At 42.7% G+C, this 24335-nt stretch overlaps 1 protein-coding gene across 2 annotated transcripts in view; it reads left to right on the forward strand.

Moving 5' to 3' along the window:
* The window catches only part of SLC35F2 (solute carrier family 35 member F2), a 28086-nt gene extending 5146 nt beyond the window's left edge, over positions 1-22940 (forward strand). Inside the window, exons 2-8 of one of the 2 annotated variants that reach the window (XM_026035052.1) lie at positions 4912-5087; positions 5656-5783; positions 13549-13708; positions 15321-15477; positions 16260-16312; positions 16593-16747; positions 21720-22940. In XM_026035052.1, coding sequence (XP_025890837.1) covers positions 4943-5087; positions 5656-5783; positions 13549-13708; positions 15321-15477; positions 16260-16312; positions 16593-16747; positions 21720-21938 — 1017 coding nt within the window. In that variant the 5' untranslated portion in view covers positions 4912-4942 and the 3' untranslated portion in view covers positions 21939-22940. Of the gene's footprint in view, positions 1-4714; positions 5088-5655; positions 5784-13548; positions 13709-15320; positions 15478-16259; positions 16313-16592; positions 16748-21719 lie in introns of those variants that run through there. The other variant, XM_026035051.1, reaches the window with a different exon arrangement.
* The last annotated feature ends 1395 nt before the right edge of the window (positions 22941-24335 follow it).

Genomic DNA, 24335 nt, shown 5'->3' on the forward strand with positions numbered 1-24335 from the left:
CGCGCGAGCGCAGCCCTCCTGCCCCGCGCGCTGCTGCCCCGGGGGCGGTCCCGGGTTCGGGTTGCGGGGGACCCCGGCGTTGCTTTTCCTTTCGTAGCGCTACGAGGTAAAAGCTCCACTGCTACTTGCCCTTTTGTGGCCTACCCCTTCTCCCAGCATCGCTGCAAAGGGCAGGTGATAAAAAACAGGGAAAAAAAAAAGAAAGAGAAGAGAAGAGAAGAGAAGAGAAGAGAGGAGAGGAGAGGAGAGGAGAGGAGAGGAGAAGAGAAGAGAAGAGAAGAGAAGAGAAGAGAAGAGAAGAGAAGAGAAGAGAAGAGAAGAGAAGAGAAGAGAAGAGAAGAGAAGAGAACAGCCTCCCCAGGCAGCTGCGAGAAAGGCCGCTGTCCAGAACCATCACGATCGGCTCCCCTTGCTGCTCTGAATTGGCCTGTAGCTCTAAAACGCATCGACTGGAAGAGGCTTCGGTTTCGCCGGGAAAGCTGAGCGGGAGGCGCTGGGGAGCGGGAGGCGCTGGGGTCGGTGAGCGGCTGCGGGGGCCGCAGTGCTGGCCCCGCACAGGAGCGAGCGCCTCGCGCATCCCCTGGCCTCCTCCCGGCTCGGTGCCACCCGCGCCTTCCCTGCCCCCCTGGGAAAAGATCTGTTGGAAATCTGCTTTGTGGGACCAAGTTTGCTCTGGCAATGGTGTGAGACTGTTCTCACATCACACACATCCCGCACAAAGATGTGAGATTATTCCAGTGAAACCGTCTTTTTTTTCTTCTTTCCATTGAAGAAGGATTCATTACTTAAAGTAGAAATGTGAGCAATCTGTAGACAGCATGTTATTAGTGTCTAACTGGTGGCATACTCTTTAATTTTTGAAAAGAAAGTACCAGATTACAGCATTTCTTTTCAGTGAAAAGCTACTATTGAAACCATAGGATTTATTAATATAATTGTCAGTAAAATCTAGTCTGCGCTTTTTAGATTTTTTTTCAAAATAAATTCAGAATCTGGATCAGAGGAAATTAATATCCAGGTGTATATTTCTGTTTTCTCTGGATCCAAAGAAAGCCATTCTGACTTTCTCACATGGGCAAGAACTGTCCAGTTTTACTGTCCACATTTAACTGTCCAATTCAGCACTGTCTTTAGACCAATTTGTGTCTAGTATTCATCTGTTCTAAAAATCCAGAAATGACTCCATAGTCTAGAGTATAATTAAATAGGATACACTCTCTCAAGTAGAGAGAGTGGAGGAGAAGTAATTGCTGTTAGCCAATTAGCAATTACTAAAATATACATATATATATATATAAAAATGTGTATATATGTGTGTGTGTTGGAGTGTGTTTATGTGTATGTACATATTAGCAGCAATTATAGAACTGAACAACCATTTCAGACCACTTACTTTTTAAGCCATACCAGCATATTGTAAAAAGAGCAGAGAGAACCAAGTTCCACAGTGGAAAGTTAATTATTAATATATTTTTAAAATAGTAATTAAATTATTAATAAAAAATAGCAGGAATCGATAGTCGTGTCAATATTGGGATGTATGGAAAGTCATGTTTCTGAGATTGGAGTGTTTTTCTTTCCACTTTTGTATTGCAAAATGAAACCAAAAGATTTATGAATTTTAGTGCTTACTTTTAAATTCTCCAGAGTGTACTTTATGATTTTTTTTTTCTTGAGGAAGAACTTCTTCACTGTGAGGGTGACAGAGCCCGGAACAGGCTGCCCAGGGAGGCTGTGGAGTCTCCTTCTCTGGAGATCTTCCAAACCCGCCTGGCTGCCACCCTGTGCCCCGTGCTCTGGGTGTCCCTGCTGGAGCAGGGGGTTGGACTGGGTGATCTCCAGAGGTCCCTTCCATCCTCAGCCATTCTGTGATTCTGTGATTCTGTAAATTTGCTCGGTAGGTAGAGAGAAAAAGAAAAAAAAAAAAAGCTGGAATTAAAAAGGAGAAAAGTAAAGAAGGGACCTAGACTAGAAAAACATTTTGCCATGTCAGAATTCTTCAGCAGTGTAGAAATAAGTGGGAAAGCCTAGATATACATTAACTAAATGGAGGCAACTGTGGTTGGACTAACCACTAAATAAGCAACTCTGGAGATTCTTGACGTGACTCTCTTTCCATATACAAAAATGCATCAGGTAATTCTCTAGGAAGTGCGAACTGGAGAGAGTTAATTATTAGAAAARCTGAGGATCAGGTTCAGTGGACTTACAAGTTCAAATGCAAGGGACCAAGTGAGTCTTCCTTGATTATTTATCTTTTATTTTCTTAGTAGATACTGGATGACTGAAGCTGCTCAATCCTTAGCAAGTATGAAGGGCAACAAACTTCTGCCTTTTTAACCTGGGGCCTTTAAGCCCTTATTGAAAATCCTGAGAAAGGAGCCAAAGGAACATAGGGTTTTCTTGCATGTATAGGAGTCCCTCAGGGCTCAGATCTTGTCAAGGACTCTTCATTTTGTGGACTGCATGGACCTCACAGCTCTGCTAGAATAAAATTGCAGCTGTTTTGCACATCACACATATAACGGGGTCTGATCCCCATGACTTCACCCCAGCTAGTCCGGGCAACAGAGCAGCTTTGGCTTGCCAAGCTTGCTGAAGACTTGCTGCTTGTCTCCTGCTAAGAGGGTACAGAAGTATTTTCTGCTAAACTCAAGCAGAAGACTCTTTATTAGATTAATAAAAAGCATATATGCTTCCCCCTCCCTCCCTTTTTGTAGTTCCTGAAACCACATTTTCTCTCTCTGTAGTTCACTGTGTTTTTCCTGCCTTGAAATTTCTMTGGGTCTGTTTGTCTTCTTACCTCCTACAAAGGAGCCAGAATTCATAGGGCTGGCAAAGGGAGTGCTATAGGCATTGCTTATGCCTACTCAAGAGGAACAGTAAGATCTTTTAACATGTTAAATTTTAACTTACCTATGGCAGGAGCATCCCCTGATGAAGTGGTTTCTCTACACGAGCTTGCAAAGACATTTCTGCATCAACCAGAGTCATGGGGCAGAATGTGTGCGTGGCCTCCACAAACTGGTTCACAAAACAGTGCAATCAGGTCTTTGGTAAAATAAATGAGTTATCAAAAAAAAATCCAAATCCAATACATAGCTTCCAAACTTCAAAGGTACTGCTTTATTTACAGTAACTACTTCTTCTTACATATGCTTCTTACAGCACTATTTGCAGTTAATACTGCCCTATAGAGTAGCCATAGGAAATTTCCAGCTGAAGCATAGTCTCCAAATTGTTTGTTCTCTTTCACCTGTATAGTGTTTGTGGTGATAAATGTAAGAATCTCCATCCTTTCATCCACAACAAAGAGTTATTTATGCAGGAGTAAATATGACTTTTAAAAGACTTTGACATAATACACAAGTATTTACAAAATGTGTGTGCCCTGTTACTGGGGTGTTTAAAGGAAATGAGTAAAATGCAAGACTCAAAACTCTTGGAGTCTGCAGCATGGCTGAACTGCCCATGGATTGGACAGTTCAGCCAACTGCCTCCTCGGAAGGAAATTGGAAGGAATGTTCTTGGCAGCATTTTATTTGGTATTCAAGAAATGTTTTTTGTTGGCTACTGCACCCCAGAAGACACTCCTCTGGTGGATGAATTTGGAGATCTTCCAAAGCCGCCTGGCTGCCACCCTGTGCCCCGTGCTCTGGGTGTCCCTGCTGGAGCAGGGGGTTGGGCTGGGTGATCTCTAGAGGTCCCTTCCAACCTCAGCCCTCCTGTGATTCTGGGAATTTTCCTGGTAACTGGCCTGCCCATCAGACCTATGTGGCCGACCACTTGCTACATTCAAGTCAAGCRCCTGGGAAAACCAGTTAGTGTCACTTCCCCTGCTGTGCCCTGTCATTGCAGCGGGGCTGTGGGCGCAGCGCGTGGGCCGACTCCTCTGATGAGATTCTTGCTTCCCTTGCTTGATGGCTTTGAGTAACAACAAATCAATTATGCAGAGCAATTGCCATCAGTAGTCTTCAGAGTAAACAGGGGTGAGTCTTGGCAGGCCCATATAGACAGCATGGTGTTGAGCTGGTCACCCCAGGTAGCCCTTTTGAGTATGTGGGCAGAGCCAGGGTTGGCAAATCTGCAGAGCTCCAAGGGCAAGAAAAATAGCCAAGCAAAAGATGCACAGAAATCYGTGCGTGTTCCTTTGTGTGTCCAGCCCAGAGCTGCTTTGTATTGGGAGGGAAATTACTACTAAAATAGCATGAGTGTCTTTTATTTAAAAAAAAAAAAAACAACAAAACTTTTCAGCTCTGGGCTGGATTTAGGAGGAGTAGTTAAAACTACCGTGGTAGTGTCTAAACGTGTCGAAACGTGATGTGGTCTTTGGCCCAAATGTGTTCTTCATTCCATGCTTGACTGCAGCAGCATGTGATAGGATAGGGCAGGAAAAGAAGCTCCAACAAGYGTTAATGCTTTGGGAATTCCTTAGCCCTGCTCAACTTCAAGGGCTCCAGCTCCCTTTCAAAGACTCGGGTTGTGCAAGGGGCTGAAGGCAGCTGTGCTGGGGCTTCTTGTTGGCTTCAYTGAAGCCAGCAAGGGAGTAGTTGGAGGAGAAAGGATGCAACTCGGGCCATGTGCATGAAAATCTCTTGTGATGAGCACAGCTCTCACATTGCTTTGAGCTTGCCTGGATAAGCTGCTTGTACACAGAGTGTTGCAGGCCTGCCTTGGTGCTTTCACCTGACCTGGCCCATTTTTCCTGGCTGTCATGAGGTAAGAACAGCTCTTCTGCATAGACAAAACACTCCGACCTGTAAATCAGAGATTTTCTTTCTTGTAAATGTGAACACTGATAAGGAGTAGAAAATGAACTGTCAATTTCCCTGGAAAATGTGGTATTATTTCAAAACAAAACCCTTAAATGTTAAATTCTGAGCCTTACTGTTTTGTCTTTTACATTTGCAGGTATATTTTGAAAACAATAGTTCTGGGCCAGATGCTTTCCTTGTTTATCTGTGGGACTGCTGTTACAAGCCAGTACCTAGCAGAGCAATTCCAAGTGAATACTCCGATGTTTCAAAGTTTTATCAACTATTCCTTGCTTCTCCTCGTTTACACAACGATGCTGGCATTTAGGACTGGTAGGTAAAGTATTGGGGGAGATTCTGGTTCTGGAGATTTTGTTCTTCTACATTTTTCTCTTGAATTTTGAAACTGAAGAACTTAGTATTTGTCCAAGCTTTTTAAACTCCCTGCTGAAATTCCTGCCTTGTAATAACACAGGGAAATGATTTTTGCAAGGTAGGCAAGTATTTCATTTCACTTCATGTATTCAATGGAACCAAAGAGCAGAAAAAGAAAGTTTTGTGTTATAATAGAAAAAACAATCTTTATTGTAACAAATCTCATTACCAGAGCCTATTTCATATTCCTTCTACATCAATGCAGTCTTCAAACAGTCCTAATCTTTTTTTTTTTTTTTTTGTGATGGATTTCCACTCTGGAATGGATGGATTTTTTTGTGATGGATTTCCACAAACAGGCTCCTGTTTGTTCTTACTATATCTTCCTTACGATTGGGAACCAAAATCAAGCATCTCAATATCATATGTGCTTATAAAAMCCAATATCCTTGTGCAGCATTTCTTGTGCAATATATGGTCCTTGTGCAATGGACCATATATTGATTGCTGCTTTTTCTCTAAACAGGCAATGACAGCCTTCTGCAAATTCTGAAACAGAGGTGGTGGAAGTATCTTCTTTTGGGACTAGCTGATGTTGAGGCCAATTACATGATTGTCAAAGCGTACCAATACACAACCCTTACAAGTGTTCAGGTAAGGACCAATCCCCCTTTCCAGGTTGTTGCTTTTGTTAGAGTTTTGTACTCTTTTCTGAAATAAGATTTCAGAGGACACACACAGAAGCTATTTAAATCTGGAAAAAAAAAAGTCAATATCTCTTTTCTCTTTGCAATACAGAGAAGAGCATCCTGCATCATGAATAGCATTTCTAGGAAGGAGAGAAAATTGGCTGGTATTACCCAGCACCAGTTCTTAAATTGAACTCTGAGGTATTTTTGTATTTTTAATAGAAAGCATTTCTAAGAGTTTGCTGACAACAACTTTTTTTTTTTTCTCCCTCCATGATGCAAAAATGAAGATTTAGGATCAGATAATACTGACTCAGCGCAGGTTCTTGCTGCTGATAACACAGTACATCCCTTACCTAACCGTGGAAGCTGTAGGAGACACTGGGAGATGTAAGATGTGAGGACAGAGCTGGAAGTGAGCTGTGCTGCGAGGCATCCCAGGGCTCGGGGATGTGGCACTTCCAACTGCTCCCTGTGAGAGGGAAGGGACATGAGCTTGACAGGTTCCCAGAGAGACTGTAAACAGCAGCATCCTCTGCAGTGCTGGTGCTTGGCAACATCTCACTGTGTCAGGAAAACCTTGTGTAAATAGCTCCAGGAGCAGGAGGATAAGAATGTAGGTTTTCCCTCACTACACGCAGATGTAAGGTGTCAGCTAACGTGCAGCTGGAATAGTTTTATAAACTCCTGTGATCTGGGTTCTCCTCAGAAAGCTGCAATGACTTTTCCCCTGCTGTTTAAGGAACAGTAACATGTGCCCCAAGGATTAGCATTGTCATGTTTTCCACTGCATAATTATGTATTATGGCTCATTAAGCTTTTAATTTACTTATGAGTAATGTCTAAGAAATTAGAGTTTTAGCAGTGATATGTTTCTGTCTCAAGACAAAGTTAAGCTGATGACTGAAAAGTTCTTTGATCATGTATTTTTCAGCTGAAGAAGCCAGGGCTTTAGTTCAAATTCCCAGAAGGAATAAAGCTATTCCCATGACTTCTTCCATAGAAATTAAGGAAGAAGAGGTAGAGTTGGTCTTCTTGCCCAGTCGCCAAAGTCAGGCTTTTGCTGAACCTTCTCATGGGATGATCTTCAAACTGATGCCTCCTTAAGTGTCAGTTCAGTATTAGGAGTTTTTATACCTCCCCATCACAGTAGGATTTCTTGCATATCCCATGAAGTAACTGGTTTCCCACCACTGTCAGAAATGAGAATCAGAACAAAAAGATCTGGGGTGCATTAAGAAGAGCATCTCCAACAGGTCGAGGGAGGTGATCGTGGCCCTACACACAGCCCTGGTGAGGCCACATCTGGAGACTGTGTCCAGTTCTGGACTTCCCAGTACCAAAGGGATGTGGAGCTGCTGGAGAGAGTCCAGCGCAGGGCTACCAGGATGAYCAGGGGCCTGGAACATCTGTCCTGTGAGCAAAGGCTGAGGGAGCTGGGCCTGTTCAGCCTGGAGAAGAGGAGGCTGAGGGGGGACCTGATCAGTGTGTATAAATACCTCAAGGGAGGGAGGGAGGAGGAGGGGTCGCCTCTTTTCAGTGGTAGCCAGCGACAGGACTAGAGGAAATGGCTTCAAATTGAAGCATCAAAATTTCCACAGGAACTTAAGAAAACATTTCTTAACAATGCGGGTACCAGAGCCCTGGCACAGGCTGCCCAGAGAGGTTGTGGAGTCTCCTTCTTTGGAGATCTTCCAAACCTGCTTGGACGCAGCCCTGTGCCACATGCTCTAGGTGACCCTGCGTGAGCAGAGGGAGTTGGACTAGATGACCTCTGAGGAGCCTTCCAACCTTAAGCATTCTATGATTCACTCCAGCAGCACGTAGTTCTGCTTTTACATTAGTATGTAAGAGTGGTCATCCTGGTTGAGAGCATTATGCTGATACACTGTCTTCAGTGGTGGCTTTAAATGGATACCCTGGAAGCACAGAAACAAGGCAGGAATATACCACACTTTTTCTGAACACTGTGCTCACTGTGGAAACGCTGCCTGGCTGGAGCTTGAGCTGAGCGTCAGGATTTTCATCCCAGATAAGTTTCTGCTCAGCAAGGAACTTCCATGTATTCTTCACACACGTGCAAAGAAACAAACCCGATTTTCCTCAAGTTAACAAATGTTTGCAATGCAAGGAAGGGCTCRGCAGATTTATAAAGAGATAACATTGGGATGGCAATGCTCATTTCTCTGTAAATAAAGATAAAAGTCTCTAAGGCCACAACTGCAGCTTTTGAGTTGTGGTTGAGGCGTTGCCAGTGGGGCTTCTCCCTGCGAGACACTCACGCTTCACCCTTACGTCAGGAACGACGGCGCTGCTCTGTGTAACGCGTTCCACCACAYGCTTCACAGCCCAAAACAGGCAGTGTGTTCTGCTTCCTCAATGGGCTATTAGGAGCTGTAAGTATTTGCTGTTTCCACAATGCAGGCAGGGCACTTAGCTGGCAGCTGTTGATAGAACATCAGCTCATGGAAGAATCAGAACATCAGCTCATGAAGCACACGAGGRGAAGCAGCAGCCCGTGCCCCTGGGGCTGCCCACGGGAGCCGGGCGGGCCAGCGAGCAGGAGCAGCYGCGGAGCTTTCTTGCTCTCTAAGCTCTTGGAGCTGCCAGTTGTGAGCAAACTAACAGCCTCTAACGATCTACTACGATTGCTTAACCATTTATTAAAGCGTCTGTTAATCATTTACCCTATCATTAAAACCTTMCCACAGGCAGGGTGGTTGAAACCTGGTTGGAGTCAAAATCAAATCACCGGGTTATTTTTATGTTTTTTTTTTTTTCTCCCCTCCCTGTAAATATGCAGTGCAGAATTGAGTAATACAAGAGTTTGCTGAGGCTCTACTGGCAACTGGTAGCTAGCAGTACTGACATAAATGTTATAAAGCCTGAATAAATCTTTTAAATGTTTCCATTCGCATAAACTCACTGTGATATTACAGCTGCTATGCACATCTTTGATCTTGGTCCTACACAGAAGAGAACATTTTCCTTCAGAAAACTCTTTGAACCAAGTAGAAGAAGGCAAGAATCACTAGCTGGAAATCAAATTTCTTTAGTTTGTAATTGAGGGTAATTGGCTGCTGAAATAAATTAGTAGTGTAAGTTCTTTATCATCTGGTGCCCATTTGTCCTTAATGCAAGTCTTCTAACCAGGGTGAGGTAGCTCTGGAGTATTGGTCTGGAGCCAGCAATTCCTCAGCTAGCGTTAATGAAAGAGATTGTGACTCATTATCTAAAAGATCTTTATGCTGTAATTAATCTTTTTTTTTTTTTTTTTTTTTTTTTTTTTTTTTNAAAAAAAAAGTTGCTGCTCTGCAAGAATAGAAGCCGGGCTTACCTAGTTTGGCAGGGTATGCAAAGTAGGATTGGCCGGATCAATTAGAGAATTATCTATTTATGAAATGTCTAGCTGCAATGAAAAGAGCTGGTACAATTATGAACTGTTGTCTTGACAACTGGGAAGGACTGATTGGATCATTTTATCAGTAGGGTTGCTGATTTCAAAAGCAAGCTGCCGAAAATAGTAAGGGACTTGGGTTTCAGAAAAGGGATTTTTTTTTTCTCCGTCGTCTTTGCTGGTAGGGAAAAATGTAAAGGGGGTGGGGAGAGGGAGAAGGGTTTCGCCAAGAAAGGTCCGTGATGCAGATTTATTGGCAAAAAGCCAGAGTTGCTATTGTAAATTTCCTCGTCGGTTTCAATGTCAACCCAAGCTCGTATTTGAACCCGGAATCAGGGCAAAAGCATTATCACTCTGTCACTTTGTTGCCAGAAGTGGATTTTTTTTTGTTAATATTTTACTGTTACATCTGACAGGATTTCACATTTTCTGTAGCCCGCCTTTAGTACGTTGAACTGCCAGACAGAGAAATTAATACCCTGAGTGACTGTATTTTAATTAAGCAATTTCATGCAAATTACAAATTTTAGATTGCCAAATAATATATTGCACAAAAATTGTAGGCTGGCTGATCTGATATGCATGGAGTATTACTCTTCCAGGCGCTGTGCATACATGGGAAAATGAACAAAAATGCTAATTTCCAATCTACTATGCAAACGGTAAAAGATGCCTATTTAGATACATATGCTTTCCTTAGGAAGGGTAAACAGTTCTTTAATTTAATATAGCTGACACTTGAAGACGTGTTTTCCTCCTTTACAAAGATAATTTTTTTTTTTTTTTGCATTGAACAAGTAAATGAGAATTCAAGTAGAAAACATCTTCTTAATGGCGACTAATAAAAACTAATATTGCATGCAATATAATGATATTAAACCTTGTAACTGGTACATAAAGCAAGACTATTCCTATTGTTGCTCTGTCAATAAACATCAAATACGCTCGCGTGTTAAATATGTGCTCCTCGACTCGGGAAGCGCTTAACCCTGTGAGCGGCCGCTTGAGCAGTCAGGGAGCGCGGGGCAGGAGGGCAGCGGGAGGCTCAAACCGCGCCGCGCTCCGCGCAAGGCAGGCGCGGAGAGGAGCCTCGCGAAGGAGCGAGACTCACTGGGAATCTCGGACGCGGCTCCGGCGCGCGGGGCCCGCGGGAGGGTCGCTCGGGGCCACCCGCGCAGCGGCTGCGCTGCCCGGGGGCCGCTCCCCGCGGCCCCTCCGCGGGTGGCCCCGCGGACCCTCCCGCGCACCCCGCCGCGCTGCGCGGAACTCTCGCGACCCCCAAGTTTGCGGATCAAGCGGCGGCTCGCGAAGCCGCTCTGCAAGAGGAGTAAGCGCACCGTGAGAGCGGCTCGCCAGAAAACTACACTTATATATATATATATGCTCATTTTTGTCGCTTTCTGAGATGATGCTCTGCTAAACAAGCGGCTGCAATTCCGCAGAGCCTCTGGAGATAAAACTTTACACGAGCCCCAGCATCCACTCCTCATCCGTCCATCAAAGGGGCGACTCACGTGAGTGAGAGCGCCAGGGTTCGCCCCCGGTTCTGCTTTCCCACTCAGTAACGACTTCATCTGCCAGCACCCAGAGCAAACAGCAGCTTCCCCGCAGGAAGCAGCTGAGCCTTCCCAGATGCTGCTCACAATTAACCTGGTTACAAATTTAGCATTCCTAAGTACAGGACTTGCAATTATTCCTGAAAGTGGGTGGGCATTCTTGCAAATCCTGAGCATCTTAGCCACATTCACTGGCTAAATAGGCTGCACATAACAGGACTAAAACGTAGAATACTGATCTGAATTTTAACTGCACTGTAGTGATTTTCTTTCCTATCTTTTTTTTTTTTTTAATATGTATTTTAAAATACAGATTATAATTGCAAGAATTAATATATTTTAAATTCTTTTTTTTTTTCCTTTCAGAATTTAAATACTGTATTCAGGCTTTGTAAGAGTCTAGTGGCTGGTTTTGTTGGAAATACATGAATGGTTGTTGGGGAAATGCACTATCTACATTATTTGGACCTGATTTATATTAGGAAACTTTTCTGGTTTTGTTAAGTTCTTCTACTCCTTTTTTTTTTTTTTTTTTTTTTTTTTCTTTTTTTTTAAGAGTGGCTTTTGTTCTACTCTTTTGGGTTGAAAAACTGCTTGGAGGCTAGAAGGCTACATGGTAACATCTCAATAAATAAGGAAATGAAAGCTTGATTATTTATAGGAGATGATATGTCTACCAGCAGGGAAATGATTTTTTTCCTTTTTAACTTTTCCAATATTTCTTAGCTTTGGTGATTACAATTTCACACCAAAGAAATCTTTGTTAGGACTCAAAACTTGCTTGGAACAAACTGTGAAGCCAAAGGTGGAAAACCAGTATTGTGAGAACTAAATCATACATTTYGATGAAGCAGAGAAATGACCCTTCTCATTTGATACTGGGAAAAAAAACAGACACAATCTTTGTGTAGACAAAAGAAAAGAGAGAGCAAAAGACCTGTGATCAAACAGAGACACATAACGTGATACTCTTAAAATAAAGCAAAGCTGTACTGAAATACATGGCACCATGTGCTAGGACTAGCATAGTTCAAACGTCTGCCAGTGCAGCCTAGGTAAGTGACTGGTTTTACACAGGCTTCTCAGGGGGGGCAAGCTGGAGACAATGTAGGGAACACAGACAAAAAGGTGGAAGGGGTAGAGAGCACCATGAGGGTTTGCCCTGTATGAACTTCCCTTACTGCTGTCCTGGTAAGACAATATATGTGGTTATGAGCAGGTAAAAATAACCTTATCACAACAGTTTTACCAGTTTGATGAAAACCCTTGTAAATTATGAATTAAGTAACAGAGGTAGGTGCAGAAGTAAGCCCCAAATGGTACATTTAGAYAGACAGAAGATAGCAAAGAACATTATAGATTAAGGGCTGTTATCTTGGTCGTAGCAATTATGCTGTGGTTCTATTGACCTGGCACTGATGCTTCATAGTGGCTTCAAGAGGCTGTGTTTTAAGAACTGACATTTAAGACTAATTTGAGAGCAGTCTTTGGAAGGCTGACTATATGTTGTGCTCTATTTGCTTATGTATTTTTCATGGCACTGTAATGAGGCAGGCCAGAAAATATGCTTCTCTTTTTTTCCTCCAGAAAAAATCAGGAACAGGTCCATTTTATTGAATGAGGTATTAAAACCAGTTGTGATTAGTTCAGTGTTCTTTGCATTATTTGATTGTTCTAGAACATTATGTTCATTTTATGCTGTGCCTTGTTTTTCTGTTTGATGCGTACAGCTGAGTCTTGGTCTTCTGTAGCAAAGGAGAAGAGGCAGAATGTTTATGGGTTTAACAGAAGGGCAAAGGTATCTTGGTGCTTCCAAACATAAGAATTTAGCAACACGCAGAGGTGGATAATGGAGAAAGGAAAGAGAAATTAGTGTCACTGCTTGTCATGGAGTGCAGACATCCTTGAACCTTAGCTGATAAGTCTACGCAGGGCAGTGCCCATGAACATGTCATGTGTGTCCTTGCTGCTGTGGAAGGTGTAAATTGCAGAGTCAACTACCACTTCTGATTAATTCAGAGTCAGATRTAAAAGGGAAGTGGACTGAAAATACATTAATGCCTTGGGCATGATTTTCTGGGAAGCTGCAGCGTTGGGAAGAGACCTTAGCAAAGCTGTTCTCTCCTTCCCATCTTTCTGCCATCAACTTTGCAAATTTCTTCCATTCTTGTACCAGGTCTTTTTCAATAAGATGCATTTTTTTTTTTTGAAAAAAAAAAGCCAGATACTTTAGGGTCAAGTTATTGCATTATTCACTTTGATTAAARTTTCATCAGTTGTATTCTTCAATAAGTCCATTTTTGCACATTGTGTACGCTCAGCCCTCAACTCTAATTGCAGTTTTGAAGAGGAGTGAAAAGATGAACTATCAGACAAGGACAGCTGAAATCTGTCAAGAAAGGAAAGAAAAAACCTGGTAGAAAATAGTGACATGTCAGGGAACCACCTGAATTAGTGTTGTGAGGAGCAGGGCAGCCTCCTAGCGCTAACTTGTGAAGTTGGGCAGATTTAGATCCCTTATTAGGAGAATTTCTAGATCTGTGAGTTTCTAACAGTGTAGAGTGAAGCCACCACAACGCCTCTCCCTCCCTTGCAAAATGCTTTTCATGATACATTGTGATGCTGACCCCTCTTCCATTTCAACTGGTCTGTTGGGGTTGCTTTGTGCCTTCCAACCGAGAGCGATGGAAGGTAAGATCCTGCAGGTTTGTCTTCAGGAGAGCGACATCCAAACTTGGGGTAGGATTCTAATTAAAATTGCTTTTCTGTCCCTGCAGCTGCTGGATTGCTTTGGGATTCCTGTGCTGATGGCTTTATCGTGGTTCATTCTCCGTGCGAGATACAAACTGATCCATTTTATTGCTGTCGCAGTCTGTTTGCTGGGTGTAGGAACCATGGTGGGTGCAGACATACTGGCGGGCAGGCAGGACACTGAAGGTAAGGAAACCTTTCTCACGTGGGGGAAATTCAGAGACACGGTTCCCATTCCAGTCTTCCAGTCCAAATTTCAAAGGACAAAGAGGAGCAAACTTCTTTGCTTTGTGGGAAGGAATCTAGCTTTATTTTAAACAAGAAGAGAGAAACTGTTATTTATATTTTCTGGGCAAAATGACAGTAACTGAGGAGATGTCAGTTTTATAGGGAGCCGTGACATTTGCCTATAGATTTGGATTGTATATTTGGATATCTTGAAGTTTGCTGCTGCTTGTTAGCCCTGACGTAAGATCTCAGACCTGGTGAAGGACATTTTCCTTGAAAGCTAGGTTGCTTTTACTAATCGTATGAGTTGGTCTAATAAAAGATGCTGCCTCTTCCTACAAACCTCATCCTGCTTACACTCCCAGTCTGTTGGCAGCCAGACTTCACTGATCTGCCGCTCCCGGAAGGAATTCCCTGAGGATGAAGAGCAAACCAGAGGTTACTTAACAATATTCTGACTTATTTATGTTTTGCAGACCCATAGAAATAGACCACATATCTCCAAGGTCTGCTGAGCACAGCATGGAGGTCAGTGGAGATGTGGCCAGAACACATGGAATTGCTGGGTCTCCTGCAGGGAGCCTGGCCTTGGGTGCCTGCACCCAGTGGGGCTTAGGTTAGGACTGGTTACCTCTTTTGGACCAGAAGCCCAAATCAGGCCACATTAAGGTGCTCTTATTTTGAACCCTRGGGGGTTTAAGGCAAGGTGAATGTAAGCAGGAAGAGAAACGTAGCATCGACTTCACTAAGCAGAATACAGATGAGCCTGGTTAGCTTTGTTCCAGGACATCTACTGCAGGTACGATAGGATGGCAGACAGAGGGTTAGCATCAGTGCTGTGTGGTACCAGCATGTCAGAGCCCTGAGGGAGAAAGTTCTTCCCCAGCGATTTTAGGACAGTTGTGATTTATTCAGTGACCTGAATATCCCTAGTGCTGCTTTCCCTCACGTGCCAGACGTATCTCCTTAGTGACTGCCAGCGTGCTTAGGGCAGGACACTTCACACCGATTCAAGGACTTCAACAGCAGCTCCTTGCCTTGCTCCTGAGCAGCTGCATAACAGCACTTACTTGATGAGTGACTGTGTTACAAGGAGTCCCAGTAGCACAGCATGGATATATCACAGGATACGCAGTACCACACATCTGCAGCACCCTCTTAAGAACTGTCATTAACTTCAAGTTCAGTCCAGGTCCCACAGCAATCAATAAATTGACTCTGGCAAGGCTTGAATGAGGCCCTCGTGCAAAAGCAGAGGTACAGTTGGAAGCTGGAAGCAATTCCTCTGAGTCCCTGTGCTGCCCGGTGTCAGGGGAAGCAGGGAGGGCTGGAGCACCCAAAAAGCCATGGTTGGGTCAGGATGAGACTGCGTGTGCTAACGAGCCCTTAGTAGTGTTCGTGTTCAAGCCCAAGCAATTGATCTACTTTCAAAACACACACAAATCCTTACCCTTTACCCCGGAGGTGCTAGAAAAGCAGGGATATTCGGGATGAATTTGCTTGTCTTTTTAAGGAAAGTTGAAAAGTGTTTGCAGCATTACCCTCATTGTGGATTAATATTTCTGTACAGGAAGTGACGTGGTGATTGGCGATGTCTTAGTTCTTCTTGGTGCTTCTTTGTATGCCATTTCTAATGTGAGTGAGGAATACATTGTGAAAAATCTGAGCAGAGTGGAGTTTCTAGGAATGGTGGGCTTGTTTGGGACTATTATCAGCGGTCTGCAGCTGTAAGGATCTAATATTTATTTTCAAATTAATTAAGAATATTCTACAGATGATTACTTGTCTACCATGAAATGACATTGTTGTTATTAAATTAATTCTTTGCTAACTTTGGCTTATATGGGAGACTTTTCATTTGAATGCCATTTTTGTTACCATGCAACATCCATTTTATATTGTTCTTGTTTGTTCTACTCTTATTACCACAATTTGAAAGCTCCAATCTTGTAAATTCAATGCCTGTCATACTTGCCTGTGTTCTTGATTTTATTGACCTCATGAGGACACTTAGCAGGATGAGGACTGTTCACAGGAATGTATTTCTTAATGGCTTTTCTCTGTGGAAAGGTTTCAGAGATAATGATTAGCAGGATGGCTTCCATATTAAACAAGTTTAAAATAAAGCATGTGTACTCTTACAGATAACTGTGCTAGAGTAAGAGACCACATGCACTTCAGTCTCTCTGAAGAATTTTGTTTCTTATTTCTCGTCATTATAGTTAATTTCCTCAAATTATATGTCAAATAGAACTGAATGTCTGAAGGATGAAAAAGCCTTGAAAGAACATAAGAAAGGCATAAGAGTTAAATAAAAGCGCTCTTGACTTTCAAGCACTTGAATTCTCAAGTATTTTTCATGCTTGTTAGATGTTGGAGTTATTGTTATTTAATACAATTTCAGAAAAAAAAATCAGGGATGATAAATCAAAATGTTTTTTATATATACTGGTAATTCTCTATTTAAGTACTTTTTTAAACTTTATGGTATTTTTTTCTTCAACTCTAGAGCCATTCTTGAACATAAGGACATAATGAAAATTCAATGGAACTGGAAAGTTGGTATGTTTATGACAAAATGGTATGCATTTTTATGAAACACYGGAAAAACTAATAATCATTTAGTCTTAAAAATGTGTTTTTTTTCAATTTCTTTTTCTGTATAGTAAATGACAACTTTCATGTTACTTTGCCACAAATAAATAGATTTCCTACAAACTCTGCAACTTAGTAAAGAGATGAGATTGCAGGATGCATGATTTAAAACATCTAAATAATATCCATCTTCTATAAAATCATAGTTTAGTGCCTTTACACAAAGTTTCCATCCTTTTTCTTACAGCATTGCTCTTCGCAGCATTTGCCCTGTGTATGTTTGGGCTGTACAGCTTCATGCCAGTAGTGATTAAAGTCACTAGTGCAACCTCAGTCAACTTGGGCATTTTGACTGCAGATCTCTACAGTCTTTTCTTCGGACTTTTCCTGTTTTACTATAAGGTAGGTAACTTCATTCATTCATGATAGCTTCAGCTGAATTTTTGCTCCAATGCTACAATTAGATCATAATGTTCTTACTAGCCCCTCAAAACTGTTTTCATGTTTATATTTGTACAGATTGTATCATTCATCACTGTCAGATGTCAACCAGGATATACTTAATTACGTAACTTTGCACCATTAGGTAGTTAATGATTGTAAAGCAATATCATACTTCATAGAATAACTTGGAGTTAACAGTAAAGATAGTAAATAATTTACTGGAGACTCAGATGATAGATTCTTGTTTTAATCCGTATTTAGAACTCCACAGAGTTAGTGTGTTAGAGTTGGTTCGTCTGTAGAGTTAGTATGTTAGAGTTGGTTTATCTCMCTCACAAAGAGTGGCTTGAATCCAGGTGTCCTGAAAGGATTTTGGTGGCTGCAGGAGTAGTTGTTGGATTTRACTTTTAGAAAATAATATTAGCTTTTAAAATTTTATTTATTTACTTATTTTTACAAATGTCTCAGGAGAAGAGTTAGGCTCCAGTATTGCTTCTGAAGAGAAACTTAAGTAACTGAAAAATTGCAGATAAATATATGGTTCTGTATGGTCTGCAAGAGGCAATTATTTTTATTGTTCTCTGAAATCTTTTCTCTAGTATCTATTGAAGCTAAGTGGCAGTGCTGAAAAGATTTAACTCTGACCCGTTCTCTTCATGAGGAATCATTTGTGGGAACCTAGCTCGCTGTAGCAGAGACTGGAAGGGCTTAGTGAGATGCTTGTGCAATTTGCTTAAGACGCTTAATTTGTGTTATTCCATGTGGTTGCTTTGTCTTCAGCATTATGGAGAGGCAGAAGCTTTTATGTCAGATTTGTTTCTGAAAGTGAAGCCAAATTTATTGTGGTATTCAACAGGATTCAATTTTGAATCCAGTTAGGATCCAATTTTGGGCTAGATTGTTTTTTCCAAGACATTCTTAGCTGTTGACTTACTTCATTTTTGGTTTGAAAAGTTTTACAAAACTACTGGTCTAAACTACAAAGCATCCATTGCAAATGAATGTAGGAAACTGTAGTTATATCCTAAAAAGAAAAAAAATGTTTTCTCTGTTAGTTCGAATAACACATTTTAGTACCAGATAGCTCAGGTTTGAACAAAAGAAGTAATCAGAGAACTGTATCCATAATAGTTAATGTGAAGAAGTAAGCAAAGTCTTTGGGAGGGATATAGATTAACTTTTAACTTCAGCATGAACTTACTTTGGGGAGAGATTTTCCTGGGAAGAGATCATTCCATAATTACTGCCTAGAGCATATTTTGGTAGCAAAAAGAAAAACACGAATTAGGGAAGATTTGAGGTCTGCGTTAGGAGAGAATGTCGGTTATATTGTAAAATATAAGTGACTAAAAAGATCCATTGAGAAATGAGAGAAATGATGAAATGACTTTCATGCAAATTGATTTAGTTTTTATGTGTGACTCTTCCCATGGCAAGATGGAACAAGGAGTGTTTGAAAGTCCTGTACGTTTGTCACGGGGCACGGAGGGGATAATGAAGTACCACTCTGAACATTGAAGAGAAGGCTCTCTGGAGGGGGACAGCTCCAGCATGACCTTGCATCTGTGGGTAGAAACAATCAAGTAACAAAAAGAGAGCAATGATAATGCAACATCTTTAGTAATCAGAATCTGAAAGAACTTAGAAACTGAGAACTCAGGAAGCCTGATTTTTGCAGGGCTTTTCACAGTACATTTAGCAGTAGAAAATCTTGCCAAGTTGTAGTTTCTTTCCCTCTTAGACAGAAACACCGGGCAGGACATTTCCTGGACTAGAAAGCATGCTGGAGACAGGAATGTACAACCACAGTTGTGAGAATTCACTCTCTGTTTTACCTCTTAGCAAGTGTCTCACAGTCAGCCAGTGAAGGCTTGGCAGGGCTGCAGTGTCTTGGCTGGGAAGGAGCTGAGTCGTGCAGAGCTCCAGGTTGCTCCTGTCTGAGCCTGCTCTGAGAGAGAAGCAGCACAAACACGTTGGGGTGCAGCAGAGGCTGAGCCCAGCACATAGGAGCTCTTAGTTTGAGTGCTGTGTCTTACCAATGCACTCAATTTCCCAGCCTCAGGTGACTCTGCCTGATGCAATACGTGGATTTGGCATAGCTGCTTCGATGAACTTACTTTTTAATTCAGCTCCATAGCTTATCTTTGCTTTGTGTGCTCCTGATCAGCTCGTTATATAGGGAGAGCTGCTGTGAAGAAATACTGCATTCCTGTTTTTACAAAGTGATGCAGGTCCTTAGGTGCCACTGGGGTCAGTAAAGCCTTGGATTCCCTGCCCTTTGGGATGTTTCRAAATCTTCAACTTATTTTTTCATCTGTCATCATGTGTTTGTGCAGCTACACACAAGTTGTGAGATGTGATGGCAAATATGCAAGAAAGTCTGTGAGAAAGAACCCCCCAAGACACTTTAAAACAGGGTCCTCAAGTGTTGCTGTTGGGTAGACTCCTAAGGAAAGAGTGTACTGCAAATACAGACACTAGAGGGAGGTGCAGTCAGCCCGTCACATTTAAAGTAGTCCTTAGACTTGTTATTGAATAGAGCGATGTAAGCAGTGCAGGTATGACTAACGCCAGTGTCTGAAGCAATAAAGTTACTGCAATATTTGAAATTAAGTAAACCTGAGGAAAAGACCAGGGGAGGAGCTGTCACAGCACAGCGCCCGTGACCTGGCACWGCGCAGGGAACTGCTAGGGACCCTGCCAGCACCTCCCTTTCCTGCCSTGATGATCCAACTACTCTGATACTCTGTAAAAGATGGGCATTGCAAACTGCTACCTTCCCACCTTATGAATTTTAAAAGAAAACAGGGATTCTGACAAGGTGAGGAGCTTCAACCAGGGAACTTCAGCCTCCCCTTCACTTGCGTGCTGCCTTCCAAGGGTTCAGTGCACTTTCCAAGCCAAGTGACTTAAGCAAGTCTAAGAAAGCTCAGGGGAGTCTGGGTATATTTTAGAATTTCTCTGACTCTGTTGAAAATCTTGACTATGACCCAAGCTTCCTGGGTAAAAATACTGCTTCCATTGAGGTCCATTGGCAGTGGGATGTAAGATACACTGTGTCCATCATGCTACTGTTTAAGTCAGAGTAGTTTGGCAAAGACAATAGGGTGAATTTTAGCAAACCTCCTGAAAATCCGGTCCTGACTGKGTATGACTCAAGCACTTTGTATTATTAAATCCAGTGTTAGGAAATAAGCATTTATTTTTCTAGCAGGATGGATAAAAATTGGCAAGTGTTAGAATTTCAACAGTTAAGAGAGTGATAGTGAATCAAGTGCCTGATGTACCACAGCAGTTCATACTCTCACCTCTTGTGGCTCTAACTGTTCAGTAAGTAGCACAAATGCGTGTCAGGTACCAGAAGCCTTGGCCTCCCTCTCTTCAGGATCTTACTGTGTGCAGAGAGCAAACAGGTTTTTGCCCAGTCACAACATTTATCTAGCCCTGGGTGTAGGTAGGAGTTGTGTGGAGAACCAGCAGCTCTGGTGACTTGTAGCAGGAAGGAGAGATTCTTCTCTTGCCACGACCTGAAGTATTTGCTCTGTTAAAACAAAATTATCCAGGGTTTCAGCAGAGGTTTCAGTTGAATAAAYAGCTCTCTCTTATTATCACCATACTTGTTAAAGTTATTGTAGGTAGACCTAAAAAAATACCTGGTAGAAGAGTATTGAGGATGAGATAGAGTCAAAGAGTAAGCARCTTTATTGGAGCTGTTGTATTTTGATTTTCAGGCCTGGATATAGATCGTGATGATAATCTGTGCTAAAATATTTTTTAAAAGGGAAATGTACTTTTCAGATTCTTAAACAAGGCAGCATTTGTATGGTTTTACATCACTCGACACAGGTGCAGGGTGCAGAGAGTGCACAGGTGCAGGGTGCAGAGAGTGGTTGTCAATGGTGCGGAGTCCAGCTGGAGGCCTGTACTTAGTGGTGTCCCCCAGGGATCAGTTCTCGGTCCGGTCCTGTTCAACTTATTCATTAACGACCTGGATGAAGGGCTGGAGTGCTCCCTCAGCAAGTTTGCCGATGATACTAAACTGGGAGGAGGAGCTGATAGCCCTGAGGRCTGTGCTGCCATCCAGAGGGACCTGGACAGACTGGACGACTGGGTGGTGAGAAACCTCATGAGGTTCAACAAGGGCAAGTGCAGGGTCCTGCACTTGGGGAGGAATAACCCTGGACACCAGTACAGATTAGGCGGGGACCTGCTGGAGAGCAGCCCYGYAGAGAGGGACCTGGGTGTCATGRTGGACGACAAGTTGACCATGAGGCAGCAGTGTGCCCTGGTGGCCAAGAAGGCCAACGGGATCCTGGGGTGCATTAAGAAGAGCGTCTCCAGCAGGTCGAGGGAAGTGATCATCCCCCTCTACTCAGCCCTGGTGAGGCCACATCTGGAGTACTGYGTCCAGTTCTGGGCTCCCCAGKACAAGAGGGATGTGGAGCTGCTGGAGAGAGTCCAGCGCAGGGCTACGAGGATGATCAGAGGCCTGGAACATCTGCCATATGAGCAAAGGCTGAGAGAGCTGGGCCTGTTCAGCCTGGAGAAGAGGAGGCTGAGGGGGGACCTGATCAGCGTGTATAAATACCTCAAGGGAGACAGTGAGGAGGAGGGGGGCGGCCTCTTTTCAGTGGTGGGCAGGGATAGGACTAGAGGAAATGGCTTCAAACTGAAGCATCAGAAGTTCCACAGGAACTTAAGGAAGCATTTCTTCACTGTGAGGGTGACAAAGCACTGGAACAGGCTGCCCAGAGAGGTTGTGGAGTCTCCTTCTTTGGAGATCTTTAAAACCCGCTTGGATGCAGCCCTGTGCCACGTGCTCTAGGTGACCCTGCGTGAGCAGGGAGGTTGGACTCAATGACCTCTGAGGTCCCTTCCAACCTTCGACATTCTATGATTCTATGACATGTTTTATTCTTCTTTCTGGCAGTTTTCTGGCCTTTATATCCTGTCCTTCATTGTCATCATGGTGGGCTTCATCTTGTACTGCTCCACTCCAACCCTCACTGCAGAAGCTACCACGTTGCCGCAGCCCGTGAGCGCCGGTGTGGACAACGCGGCGCTGAAGATCGAGGAGAACGACTGTGAAACCCCTGCTGCAACGGTGCAGTTCACGAGAGCAGAAACTGTGGTGGTCAGCACCAATTAAAAGAGATGGCAGCGTTTCAAAGTAGAGCTTCTTTACTGCCAAAATTCCCCTCAAATGTTAATCTGGAGAATTGTTCTGTTGCCAGGGTGCTACCTTGATTTTAATGCACTGCAGAGACTTTTAAGGCCAGATCCTCCGTCAGCGAAACTCTTGATTTACCCTTGCAGAAAATCTGGCCCTTAGAAGAAGACAGATAGTATTTATGTTGAGTCTTTGAGGAGCAAGAGACTGTTATTTTTTAATGTTTGATTAACTTAACAGCAAATGCTTCAGGGGAAACTAAGCCAAAGCAAGCTTTCAGGTCACTAGCTGGAGCAAATACCTTTTATATTACATTAGGGACCTAAATCTGTGACGTGCTGTCTGAGTGCTCCGTGGCTGCCACGTCAGTGCTGGGAAGCCATCAGCTTCTCACTGTGTCCCACACATGCACCTTTCACTTGCTGGTGGACTTTATTCCTGCACTGGAGGCGTATGCTTCTTACATTCCAGCCCGACGGCCGTCTGTTCCGATTGCTGCTGTCGTCGTTGCAGCCAGGACTGCTGCAGACATCAAGTATTTTATTTCCAGTTTGATAATAATGGCAGTTTGAATGTGCGTTTTCATAATCTCTACTTTTTATCTTGGTAGCCTGTTGTTTGGTGCATTCCTGCAAGGTGGGRGAGACAGAGTCAAGCCCCTCCTCTGTCCACTAAGAACTGAATATATTTTTGTTCTGGGCAAGACATTGAAAGGGATTGACCTGATGTGCACTTCTCGGTGAAATTGCCTTGAAGTGGGAGGCATTTTTGCGCAAAGATTCTAATTAAATTGGTATTTCTTTAAAAAATAAAGTCTTAGCTGATCTTCATTGCAACAATAATGATAATTTCCAAAATGCTAGGTGTTTTCACTAGATTAATTGGCAGTTTTCCTTCCCCTTTTTTTCATACTTATACTAAGTGATTAAAATTGACATGGCTGCAGTTTTGATATCAGTAAAACCATTCTTGAATTTTTTTTTTGTGTAAGCCTTCATATTTCAGTTTTATGAAGTGACACTGAATAAAGTCTTCAGTAGCTGACCAAGAGTTGGCCCTTTGTTTATTTTTTTAAGCTAGAGTTTCTTTTATTATTCAAAGTTATGTTATGAATTTTACTGACCAAATAATCCTTTAATCATTAAATTTTCTTATCCTAGGGAGTAAAATTGATCTTTTTGAAGATACTGGTGATCATGTGACAAAGACTGTTTTTGTGCACTTCAGCTAAAGGCTATCAAACCAAAATGATTGGGCAAAAATCTTACCTGATTTTATTTAGAGCTAGAAAAATAAATATTCAGGAGGTACCAAAGCATTATCTTGTCACTGAGCAGTTCATGCCCAGAAGAATAAAGAGATGCTGATGTTTTGTGAAAAATATTTGGGCAGAGATATCTTCTAATTGCTCTACTAGTTGAGTTAAATTGAGGACACAGACTGAGACATCAAATTTGGGCACCTATAGGCATTTATGCAGCTGAAGGTGAACAGGCAGCTGGGGACCAGGTCATCACAGATGGCASTGGATGCCTGCAAGAGGATTCCCCRTACTTATAGACAGCTTAGAAAGCCAAGTCATTAAAGCATCATTCTGCATTTAGCTACCTCATCTTAAATGCCTACAACCTAGACTTAAATCCCTTCCAATATTACCTATGTTATTACTACTGTACTGTTTAACAGCCCAGTAGTAAAGCAAACAGCAACTCAAAGAGGATCTAAGAGTGCATAGTCCTGAACACCACAATTCCACACCACATYGATGCAGTGTGGGATTCAGCTTTTGAATTTAGCTGATTACTTATTTTGTGTAAAAGGCTTATTGAGGTCCTATGTAAAGTGCCGTTCTCTGTGGSGAGTGATTCAGTCACCTAAATACACAGAGTCACAGAATGGTTAAGTAATTAAGTAATACCTAAATGTAGATGTTTAATATCAACTGGGACATGCTGTGGAGTCCATGAGGTTTCTAGAGCAGATATGACCAAGGGTCTGCTGGAGATCTGTAGCCTGGAGCAGCTGGGAAGGCCAGGTGAGACCCCCAGGACATCTGAAATACCTCTGCATGCTTATGGTTGAGCCACTGAGTCACTTCCTAAATGGCTGTGGGGACCCTATGCAATTACTTTATGTATTTAACCTACACTCAGCTAAAACCGGGTGAAATGGATCCTGTGTGAAGCTTGAGGCCTAATCTGAAGCATTTACTTGGTGTGGTCGCTGGGTGGCATTTCAGTATCTCCGTGGTGTTGCTGAAACATCCCTGTATTTGTGGTGGGGACGGATGGATTTCAGTGCCCGCAGGTCCCAGTGCAGTGCAGCGTGAAGGCAGCTTTGGACAGCAAGAAGATGTAATGTAACAGGGCCCAGTGC

Source organism: Nothoprocta perdicaria, unplaced genomic scaffold (genome assembly GCF_003342845.1).
Source record: "Nothoprocta perdicaria isolate Ctin4 unplaced genomic scaffold, notPer1 scaffold_155, whole genome shotgun sequence".
Lineage (NCBI taxonomy): Eukaryota > Metazoa > Chordata > Aves > Tinamiformes > Tinamidae > Nothoprocta > Nothoprocta perdicaria.